Raw genomic sequence first — 12538 nt, 5'->3', positions numbered from 1 at the left:
CTACTAGCGATTTGGAGGATTCCAAGTTGCTGGACGTTGTCAGGGCATTGAAAATATATATTTCAAGGACGGCTGGAGTCAGAAAATCTGACTCGCTGTTTATACTGTATGCACCCAACAAGCTGGGTGCTCCTGCTTCTAAGCAGACGATTGCTCGTTGGATTTGTAGCACAATTCAACTTGCACATTCTGTGGCAGGCCTGCCACAGCCTAAATCTGTCAAGGCCCATTCCACAAGGAAGGTGGGCTCATCCTGGGCGGCTGCCCGAGGGGTCTCGGCATTACAACTTTGCCGAGCAGCTATGTGGTCGGGGGAGAACACGTTTGTAAAATTCTACAAATTTGATACCCTGGCTAAAGAGGACCTGGAGTTCTCTCATTCGGTGCTGCAGAGTCATCCGCACTCTCCCGCCCGTTTGGGAGCTTTGGTATAATCCCCATGGTCCTGACGGAGTCCCCAGCATCCACTAGGACGTTAGAGAAAATAAGATTTTACTTACCGATAAATCTATTTCTCGTAGTCCGTAGTGGATGCTGGGCGCCCATCCCAAGTGCGGATTGTCTGCAATACTTGTACATAGTTATTGTTACAAAAAAATCGGGTTGTTCTTGTTGTGAGCCGTCTGTTCAGAGGCTCCTACGTTGTCATACTGTTAACTGGGTTCAGATCACAAGTTGTACGGTGTGATTGGTGTGGCTGGTATGAGTCTTACCCGGGATTCAAAATCCTTCCTTATTGTGTACGCTCGTCCGGGGCACAGTATCCTAACTGAGGCTTGGAGGAGGGTCATAGGGGGAGGAGCCAGTGCACACCACCTGATCCTAAAGCTTTATTTTTGTGCCCTGTCTCCTGCGGAGCCGCTAATCCCCATGGTCCTGACGGAGTCCCCAGCATCCACTACGGACTACGAGAAATAGATTTATCGGTAAGTAAAATCTTATTATTCCATTTACAGTTTGCTTGTACAATATCTGCTATTTATCTGATTTATCCTGATATTATCACTTTTGGCACTGATTAAAATGCTCATCATATGCAGAGTTGGTCATTATATGCACAGTTACTACCTGGCACCCAGCTCACCATCATGCATCACCTTCAGCTCATCATACTTCTCACACGGACTGATTCAAACCTCTGCTGCTTAGCAAATGTCATCATCTTCCTTCATTAACCTGGATGCCTTGCCGAAAATCTAAACACATACTTTGGTCATTTAGAACTTTGTAAATCCCCTCCACTATATCCACTGTATAATATTTCCCTTTTCATTGCAAAAGGGTGTGTACTCTGTACTGCATTTGCATCCTGCACTTTATTGGTATTGAAGATTGTTTATTTGTGTGGTATGTTCCAAAACACACCCTCTCCAACTCAGAGACTTTGAGTACAGCTGGGCAGAAATTTACCTGTTTACTATTGCTTGCATCTGGAAAAGAAATGAGTACGTTTGTTTTTGTCCACATGCATGGACAGACTGGCATAAAACTGTAGGATACGGTTGTTTCTTGAGAGCCTACTGAGGTCTTTTGAATGACTATGTCTATGAATAAAGGTGCAGTAACCTTAGACATTTAACCTTATCATAACTGATATCTTAATTCTCTTAGTCCTCCCCTCACTCAACCTCTTTTATCCTGATTTCACTCCGCAAACTTCAAAAGGAGACTGCATCCCATCTCTCTCATCAACTGTCCACTGTAATTATTATAAGACAGTTGACAGCAGAAGGTGGGGGGCCTAACCTATCCTTTTATCACTATCTATATCTCGGTACTCTCTCATCCATTGCCAGTTAATTACTCTCTGCAATGCATCAGTAACAGAGACCCTGTGCAAAATTATTGGACAGCAAAAGTACTTTAAATCTTGGTATTCTGTCAACAACCACACTCTCTCATTTGCTGGTTGGGATTTATTTACTGCCATATTTCACTGGCTATGTCCAATCTCGTTTCATCTTGGAAGCAAAGCAGAGAGTAGCCTGATTAGTGCCTAGATGGGAGACCACTTAGAAATATCAGGTGCAGTAAGCACATTTCTAATATAGGCAAAAAGCAGAAGTGGTGGAGCAACCTTTGATGTATACCACCATACTGTCTGCGCACTTGGGGATAACTTACATTAAGTGGAACATATCTTCACACTTGACAAACCTACATCTACTTCATCTCTTTCCAGGAATCCAATACAAAGGTCACCCTGTCACAGGCTGGACAACCGGAACACTAGACATTTTTACTTACCTAGAGACTTGGCATTCAAACAATGACATCATCGGTTGTAAATCTAACAAAGCTCCCTGTAAAGGCATAACTGTTAGCAGTCACCTTATCCTAAAGATTTAGACACATATCTTAGACATCCAACCATTGCAAAATTATAAACAGCTGACCAACCAATATCAGGGGAACACGAACATAGGGCACACTATATCGGACAATTTAATAGTCCCAATCACAAAAATTATGCTTTTGTGCCATAATATCTTGGATATCATTGATATCCTTGTTTTAATATTTTCACCTAAGGTGCATACAAACATATGTGATACAGTAAAGGCATTATATTGGGGATTACCAAGTGATTATTTGAATCTATATTGTGTATTCATAAGAAGCGGAAAGGTGTATTTTAATCTGTGTTCTCTGTGTAAAAATTATTTTATACTCTGTTATTAAAAGATACGTTTTAACTACTATTTCACTTAGCTAAAGCGTGCCCCAACACAGTGTCTTTATTTTCTCTCCTTTTTGGCAAATGTACTACGGACTCTGGGAGCACCACCAACAAGAGATATCTCGGCTACCCTACATGGGGATCATAGAAATGTATTCACTGTTGGTCAATCAGAGGTCACAAAATACAGAACCTCTGCTAATATCAGTCCAGTGTGAAACTAAATACCCTCTTGGTGTATATACACTGTGGCCACAAAAGGAGAGCCTAAGATAAGACACCTATCCTAAAAGACAAGAGACCCAGATCATCTTCCCACCTGGCTCTCCTCTCATGCAAACCCTCAAAGTCAATAGTCGAGCTAAGGGATAAATATAGACAAGAAATACGTTTCCTACGGGGAAGAGTACTAATCAAAGCTCTCACAGGAAATTCTGCTAAAGCTGAGTACACACTTGTCCAATACTCAGGAGATCTGCATCCTGACTGACCAGTTGGTACAACATTGGGCAAATGATCCTCCCGCGGCCAATCCTTTCACCCAATCCTGGTAACCTGGTCACCAATCCTGGTTGTGTCAAATGGCTTTTAAACATGCTAAACTACCAGGAGACCCGACCTCAGACCAGTAAACCAACGTTGCAGTGTGTTGGCTGCTGAGACAGGAGCTGGCGAATGATCTTCGGGCCTGGCAGCTCAGTATACTATCTGCAGCAGCTGGGCACATTCCAGCATCAGCAGCACTGCCTGGCAACCAGAAAGTTAACAGCTTTTGCAGTCGGGCATGCCGGGATCTTGGCATAAACCTCCGATGTGGCAGGACTCAGCGGATGTAGTGGGCTTCCACTTCTGCCCTACATGAAGAATGGGGTGAGTCCCATTTAAAAAATGGCATTACAAGCCATGATCGGCATGCTCGCAATTCCATTTTTGAAACTTAACATGTCCTTGGAGAGCCAATCGCATCATCGCCCCACCCCTTGGCTAGCTAATATTAGGTAGCAGCTGGCATTCCGACCGTGGAGAAAGGAGCAGGCAAGAGTTCCTGAAGACAGAAGATGGAGGTAGCTCATCCACCAGGTGAAGATGTGGAGAGAAAATACAGAAGTCCTGGGGGGACATCGGCCAAGCAATAGAGCTCAAAGGCTCTCGCTCACCAGGTGAAGATTCTGTCCAAAAAATTTCTACAGCATTTAGTGTCTTGTCTTTATTTTCAGATTTTCTTAACCGGCAGACTACAGGTGTCAGCGGGCTCATAATGGTCGGGTATGCTGGTACTTTTTGGACCTGAGGGCCACCTCTATGGAACAATATTAACATACCATTAACCTCGTACCCAACACAACCAGGGGTGCGGGGCATAGTTGCTCGGTAGGTGGGGTCCCCATTTTATTTTGGGGTTCTTGCTTCGTGAGGAATTCTAGCTCTGTGCTGGCTAATGTGATGGCAGGGGTACCACTTGCTGTGTGACCCCTGCTATGGCATTATGCCCACTGCAGATTCAACCTGGTGCTGGTTATTGGAAAACAGGGTAAACTTCATGCTGGTTTTCCCTCTATTTTCCATTACCAGTTCAGGCTCAGGCCCAGGACTGGTGGTTGTTATTATTTATTATTATTATTATTATTATTTTTTAACAATTAACCATTAATTATTCATAAAAGTTCCCTGTCCCCATACACAATGATATTAATAGTTTAAACCCTTCCTTCAACATTGTCATTAACATATTCCACCCTTTCCCCTACCATATTGGCATTAATAAAAACCTCCAACCCCCCCAAGCCACAATTATTGTTTAAGCAGATTATTTCAGCACATGCTGATAAAAAGTCTGCTGAAAAATTGTGTGTACACAAAGTTCAATGCAATGATACACTGACTATTGACACTATTATTTCATGTACATTTCTAACACGAAGTAGGGAAATTAATCACAGCGCACACTGGGAGCTACAGAAATTGATTAATATATGTGTGTCCACCTAACACACCAATGGAAATTACTAAAAAACGGAAAAAAAAACCACAACCATATATTTCTGCGCTCACCAATTCGGATTGATTATCGAAATGTTCATGTACATGAAGTCTCTATTTCAGAATATTTCTGGAGACCAAGAGCAAACTTGTATGTCCCTCCTGTACGGTTAGATATTCCTTGATGTCCAAGATGAGGATTTCTCCAACTCGTACTCTCAGAAAATGGAAAAACACACAAGAAAACAATATAGTGTAGTATGTCTTTTCCAACCAAATTAGTCATTCAATACAGAGGAAGTAGTCTTGTAAAAGAACTTTTCTTTCACTCCTGGATATACAGGCAAGATGTCGTACCATACTCACACCAAAGTGAAGTGGAAATCACTCATAAAGGTTTGTTTTACGGTTCACCACCACTCATGGTTAGTCTGCATTACACTGCACCATCAGTGATGTTAATCCACATGGATGAATAACGTACAAAACTTACAATTTAATCAACTTGCACATAAAGGTTTATTTTTCCCTTATTCTACTTCCCTTCCATATGTTGAATCCAAGCTTCTATCAACACTCGATGATGGAGGGATGTATAAAGACAGATGAAACCCCAATCAGTTTCTCTCAAAAAAGCAATTTTATTATGTACACCAATAAACTTCTATATATAAAAGTAATTAAAAATACTTCCAGGGCATACACAGCTCAAAGTACATCAGGGTGTGTACAGTATAGATGGAAAAAAAACACTATAGACACCTGACCTGTCGGGGTAAAAAGTCCAGACTGAACCCCTATGATGATTAGTCCTGAGGAAGACAAATGTCGAAACGCGTTGGGTGAGAGCAAGCTACACATCTGTTGGGTTACATCTATTAATGACTTTGGACTAATCATCATCGGGGTTCAGTATGGACTTTTTCAATTTTTTTCAAACCTTTATGACAGGTATTCTTTAAAAAAAAAACAGTTCTGTTTGGGAGAGGCCATGTTTTATATTAAGATCTTTTAACAACCAGTTAAAATCTCTTTCCATTTTGTCATTTACAGGTACTTATTGCTAACAATGGCATTGCAGCTGTCAAGTGCATGCGCTCTATACGGAGGTGGTCTTATGAGATGTTCCGCAATGAGCGAGCAATACGCTTTGTTGTTATGGTCACCCCAGAGGATCTTAAAGCTAATGCAGGTAAACAGCAGTACACTGATTGCAAATCCTATTACTACTGACGGTCGTGGTGTCTCTCTGGTTGTTTGTATGGAAGTTACAGTCCTATGCTGTCATTTTATTTCAAAGATTGCAAGCGTGCGAGCAAGTCTTTCTTACCTCATTGTCTGTAATTACGGTCTTGTTTTAATACTGTTCTATTACTGTTTTGCCCCCAGTGGTAAATTGGAAATGTATAATGCTCTGCTATATAAGTAATTGTTAATAAATATGTTTGTCTGCATTGCGTTTGTAAGAGTACCATCAACCTTTTATAAAGTGAGATAGAAAAGTAGTGCTAAATTTGATCTATGCCAGTGTTCTCCCCAGAAAATGTTGCCATCTGGGTTACATTAAGAAGTAGCCAGGTGGGGGCAGTCCAATACCTCTCAATAATGAAAAATCAGGAAATTCTTACATTGATTTGAATTTGAGATTAAAAATGATTTAATATAAAAATTGCTAAAGACTCTTGCAGAATTTTCCCACTTGCTCAATGGACACACAAATATAATTGTGTCTCTTAGAAATCTGGGAGGGATCTTGTTACTGTGCCTGTCAAGTAACGTAAGCGCAACTGAACTCTGATTTTGGCCATCAGACCTGCAGCAGGATAGTGCCAGGTGGCATGTAAAAAAAAAGTCGGGTGGTGTGACCATGAAATTGATCCTGGGGAGAACACTGAATGGTATGTTATAATACATGTTTTCTAACAAGGCATTTACCTCCTCTTCACATGCTTCATCTTTAGAGTACATCAAGATGGCTGATCATTATGTTCCGGTCCCAGGAGGACCAAATAATAACAACTATGCCAATGTGGAGTTAATTGTTGATATTGCCAAACGAATTCCAGTTCAGGTAAATATAGCATAAGAGATGTATGAAAACATATATAAGAGAATGAAGAGGTATTTCTGCACAAGGCTGGATAATCTGTTAAGTGATATAAATTCCAACAGTAAAGGTTAAATTCAAAAGTATAATTAGCCAAAGATTACTGAGTTGGCGTGCTCCCCAGAGTCACAAACAAGTTATCAGTCAGGTTATTCTCTCTCAGATGCAGACAGAAGAAAACTACTTTTGGGGGCACTCTTTACATAAAGTTATTAAGTTAAAATGTAACGTTTATTCATATTTGTTTAATATAAATGGCAGAAAAAAAGCAGTATTTCAATTCAGACATACATTGTTCATTATACCTTTCATCGTAAATCGTCTGTGAATCCATTCTGTCAGTCCCTTCAATGGTTACCTGTATTCTACTGTATTCAATATAAAATACTTATACTCACACACACGGCCATTAACTAAGCCGGTGGTTCCCAAACTGTGTGCCTAGGCACCCTGGGGTGCCTCGGGACACTTCCAGGGGTGCCTTTGATTGGTTGTCCAGGACCAATTAAAATTATTTATGTTTAATGTAATAGCTAAAACCAGTTCTGGTTGCTGCTAATCATAAAATAAATTTTGTCCCCCACCACATAATTGAACTTATGGATGACATATAAACACTATTTACTTCATTTAATATTTCTTTCTAATTTCTCAATAAGAAGCTTTTGGCCTGGAGGTGGCGTGAAACAAATTTCTGATGGTCTAGGGCGCTGTGATTCCAAAAAGTTTGGGAAACACTAAATTAAGCTATGCCAACGTACATCTCTTCGTTTATCTCCAAATATCTCTTAAACCGACCTCTTCGCTCTTCACAAGATCGAAGTCTCTCATCGACACTCATTTTTTGCTCCCATTCACGACTACAAGACTTTCTTCTGGCGGCACCCTCCTACACACAATAAGACTCTCCTCTACTCTCCAAACCTTTTTAGCGTTCCCTGAAGACTCACCTCTTCAGGCAAGCTTAGTAACAATTCCGGCACCGCCCACATAACCTTCATAAACTTACCTATCCAATTACATCCCCACTGTATAGTCCACACATATCCTCACATATTTTCTCTTCCTTCACTTTCCTGTCCTCCTGATCCCAGGCCAACATTGCTCTGTGACCATATCATAGACCCCACCTAGAACCTTTGCAATCTGGTGGACCATTATGTTATAGATTACACCTATCTTTGTGTATCAATGCCTACTTTCCTATAGACCTATAGATTGTAAGCTTGCGAGCAGGGCCTTCCTACCACTATGACTATCTGTTATTAACCAGTTTTGTTTTCACTGTTGTTTCCAATTGTTTTTTGTTTTATTTTATCACTGTTGTTTTTCTGTCAGCCACTAGGGGACACTGGCACAACTTCAAGACTGTGGGGTGATGATGGGGGCTTACAGGGAGCTGGCACTTTAAATAATCTAAGAAGTGAAACAGGCTCCTCCCCCTCTATCCCCCATCATCCCTCAGTTTTGAATTTGTGCCGTGGATGCCGGTCACTGCTGACTGAGCTGCTGCTTAGTTATGTTACTTTAGTTTATTTCAATTTCTGCAGCGGGGTACACTGTGTTCCACAGGGAATACATTGGGTTGTAGAGATGGATGTTGATCCAGAGGCACCAACAGGCTAAAGCTTCAGACTGTCCTAGGATGCATTGCGGGGCCTCCTCTATAACCCCGCCTCCAGGCACTGTGAGCTCAGTTTTAGAGTTGGTTCCTGCATGAAGCAGGTCACTTAACAGGGGGGCTGCGCTAGGCAGCTTTGAAAAATGCTGTCTAGAAGACTTCAAGGGCTGCAGCACTACATATGTCAGTCCCCAGCGGCGGCGCATATTCCTGCTGACTCTGTTCCCAGGTACTTGCGGTGGAGGCGCTCCAGTTTCTAGGCAAACCACCGCAGATGCTCTCCTGGATCGCGTGGCTGCTACTAAGGGAGGAGGTAAGAGGGTCCCCCAGGCAGGATCTGCCATTAAATCGCATTCCGGTCACGGTTTAAGGAGACTAACCGCGACGCTTGCGTGGACACTGTGACAGAGCAGGGACCCCACTATATCCACCAGGGCATGGGAGCACAGGTCGGATGGTAAAATATCCACTTTAAAAAGACTCCATAGTACCCGGTGGTGAGGACCAGCATAGGGTAAAAGCACTTGACCTGTAGCCCCTCCCCCAGCTGCGGGCGCCATCTACTGCTGGTGGTCTTGCCCCGGAGCTGCCTTACACTCTCCATCACTCCCTGATTGAGACTCTGGGTGCCATCTTCTCACAGTAGCTGCGACTGGTCCCCGGGACTGCAGGGCAAGGCCTCCTCTGTTAATCCGCCTGATCCATCAGCGATGTGATTTCTGCTGCTGGGTACACTGGGCTCCACAAGGATTGGACAATGGGGTGTAGAGTAGGATCTTGATCCGAGGCACCAACAGGCTCAAAGCTTTGACTGTTCCCAGAATGCACAGTGCCGCCTCCTCTATAACCCCGCCTCCCAGCACAGGAGCTTAGTTTGTCAGTTGGTGCTGCAGTAAGCAGGCACTTAACAGAGGGGCTGCTCCAAGCAGCCCTAAGAAAAGCTTTTTATGAGGTAAAAAGTGAAGACTTCAAGGGCAGCAGCTGTGGTAAATGTCTCGTGACATTCATTGCTGCAGCTCCAGCTCTCCCCAGCAGCGCTGTACACTCACGAGCCCTGGTTGCCGGGTACCTACAGCGGAGGCTGCGGTTTTCTTCACGTTAGACACACACGGCTGGGGCTCTCCAGGATCGTGTGGCTGCGCTTCGGGAGGTGATAAGTGGGTCCCGCTTGCGGGACCCGGTCTTTATCGCGATCCGGCGCGGTCAGTGGGAGGCGGGCCGCGCGCGCTGGTGGTGGACACTGTGGCAGTACAGGCGATCCCACTAGATCACCAGGGCATGGGCGCAGGTCAGATTTTCTCTATTTACCAATTCTTATTTCTCGAACGTCCTAGAGGATGCTGGGGACTCCGTAAGGACCATGGGGTATAGACGGGATCCGCAGGAGACATGGGCACACTATAAGACTTTCAATGGGTGTGAATTGGCTCCTCCCTCTATGCCCCTCCTCCAGACCTCAGTTAGACTCTGTGCCCAGGAGTGACTGGACACACACTAGGGGAGCTCTACTGAGTTTCTCTAAAAGACTTTATTGTTAGTTTTCTCTAACGTCCTAGTGGATGCTGGGGACTCCGTCAGGTCCATGGGGAATAGCGGCTCCGCAGGAGACAGGGCACAAAAGCAAGCTTTTAGGATCACATGGTGTGTACTGGCTCCTCCCCCTATGACCCTCCTCCAAGCCTCAGTTAGGTTTTTGTGCCCGTCCGAGCAGGGTGCAATCTAGGTGGCTCTCCTAAAGAGCTGCTTAGAAAAAGTTTTTAGGTTTTTTATTTTCAGTGAGTCCTGCTGGCAACAGGCTCACTGCATCGAGGGACTTAGGGGAGAGATTTTCAACTCACCTGCGTGCAGGATGGATTGGAGTCTTAGGCTACTGGACATAGCTCCAGAGGGAGTCGGAACACAGGTCACCCTGGGGTTCGTCCCGGAGCCGCGCCGCCGATCCCCCTTACAGATGCTGAAGATCGTGGGTCCGGAAACAGGCGGCAGAAGGCTCTTCAGCCTTCATGAAGGTAGCGCACAGCACTGCAGCTGTGCGCCATTGTTGCTACACACTTCACACTGAACGGTCACGGAGGGTGCAGGGCGCTGCTGGGGGCGCCCTGGGCAGCAATAATTAATACCTTTTATGGCAAAGAATACATCACATATAGCCATTGAGGCTATATGTATGTATTTAACCCAGGCCAGATATCTCAAAACCCGGGAGAAAAGCCCGCCGGAAAGGGGGCGGGGCTTATTCTCCTCAGCACACAGCGCCATTTTCCTGCTCAGCTCCGCTGTGAGGAAGGCTCCCAGGACTCTCCCCTGCACTGCACTACAGAAACAGGGTAACAAAGAGAAGGGGGGCATATTTTGGCGATATTTATATATTTAAAGCGCATATAACAGAAACAACACCTTTTAGGGTTGTTTATATACATTTTATAGCGCTTTTGGTGTGTGCTGGCAAACTCTCCCTCTGTCTCCCCAAAGGGCTAGTGGGGTCCTGTCTTCGATAAGAGCATTCCCTGTGTGTCTGCTGTGTGTCGGTACGTGTGTGTCGACATGTATGAGGACGATGTTGGTATGGAGGCGGAGCAATTGCCGGTAATGGTGATGTCACCCCCTAGGGAGTCGACACCGGATTGGATGGCTTTAATTATGGAATTACGTGATAATGTTAGTACATTACAAAAGTCAGTTGACGAAATGAGACGGCCGGAAAACCAGTTGGTACCTGCTCAGGCGTCTCAGACACCGTCAGGGGCTGTAAAACGTCCCTTACCTCAGTCAGTCGACACAGGTACCGACACAGATGAATCTAGTGTCGACGGTGAAGAAACAAACGTATTTTCCAATAGGGCCACACGTTATATGATCACGGCAATGAAGGAGGCTTTGCAGATCTCTGATACTGCAGGTACCTCAAAAAGGGGTATTATGTGGGGGGTGAAAAAACTACCTGTAGCTTTTCCAGAATCAGAGGAATTGAATGACGTGTGTGATGAAGCGTGGGTTAACCCCGATAGAAAACTGCTAATTTCAAAGAAGTTATTGGCATTATACCCTTTCCCACCAGAGGTTAGGGCGCGCTGGGAAACACCCCCTAGGGTGGATAAAGCGCTCACACGTTTATCAAAACAAGTGGCGTTGCCGTCTCCTGATACGGCCGCCCTCAAGGATCCAGCAGATAGGAGGCTGGAAACTACACTGAAGAGTATATACACACATACTGGTGTTATACTCCGACCAGCAATAGCCTCAGCCTGGATGTGCAGTGCTGGGGTAGTGTGGTTGGATTCCCTGACTGAAAATATTGATACCCTGGATAGGGACAGTATTTTATTGACTTTAGAGCAATTAAAGGATGCGTTTCTTTATATGCGAGATGCTCAGAGGGATATTTGCACTCTGGCATCGAGAGTAAATGCGATGTCCATATCTGCCAGAAGAAGTTTATGGACGCGACAGTGGTCAGGTGATGCGAATTCCAAAAGGCATATGGAAGTATTGCCATATAAAGGAGAGGAATTATTTGGGGTCGGTCTATCAGATCTGGTGGCCACGGCAACTGCCGGCAAATCCACGTTTTTACCTCAGACTCCCTCCCAACAGAAAAAGACACCATCTTTTCAGCCGCAGTCCTTTCGCTCCTATAAAAACAAGCGGGCAAAAGGACAGTCTTATCTGCCCCGAGGCAGAGGAAAGGGTAAGAGAGGGCAGCAAGCAGCCCCTGCCCAGGAACAGAAGCCCGCCCCGGGTTCTACAAAGCCATCAGCATGACGCTGGGGCTTTACTAGCGGACTCAGGAGCGGTGGGGGGTCGACTAAAGATTTTCAGCAATCAGTGGGCTCGCTCACAGGTGGACCCGTGGATCCTGCAGATAGTATCTCAGGGTTACATGTTGGAATTCGAAAGGTCTCCCCCTCGCCGGTTCCTAAAGTCTGCTTTACCAACGCCTCCCTTAGAAAGGGCGACGGTATTGGAAGCCATTCACAAGCTGTATTCTCAGCAGGTGATAATCAAGGTACCCCTCCTACAACAGGGAAAGGGGTATTATTCCACACTATTTGTGGTACCGAAGCCGGACGGTTCGGTAAGACCTATTCTAAATCTGAAATCCTTGAACCTGTACATACAGAAATTCAAGTTCAAGATGGAGTCACTAAGA

The 12538-nt window shown here is 44.7% G+C and overlaps 1 protein-coding gene across 11 annotated transcripts in view; it reads left to right on the top strand.

Moving 5' to 3' along the window:
* ACACB (acetyl-CoA carboxylase beta) overlaps positions 1–12538 on the top strand; it is a 469976-nt gene that overhangs the window by 189853 nt on the left and 267585 nt on the right. For all 11 annotated transcript variants that reach the window (XM_063913243.1, XM_063913244.1, XM_063913242.1 and 8 more), the window contains 2 exons: positions 5714–5852; positions 6622–6731. In XM_063913243.1, coding sequence (XP_063769313.1) covers positions 5714–5852; positions 6622–6731 — 249 coding nt within the window. The remainder of the gene's footprint in view (positions 1–5713; positions 5853–6621; positions 6732–12538) is intronic.

This window comes from Pseudophryne corroboree, chromosome 1, assembly GCF_028390025.1.
Source record: "Pseudophryne corroboree isolate aPseCor3 chromosome 1, aPseCor3.hap2, whole genome shotgun sequence".
In the NCBI taxonomy this organism is placed as follows: domain Eukaryota; kingdom Metazoa; phylum Chordata; class Amphibia; order Anura; family Myobatrachidae; genus Pseudophryne; species Pseudophryne corroboree.
Note: the sequence above shows the minus strand (reverse complement) of the source record. Positions and strands in the feature narration are given on the sequence as shown.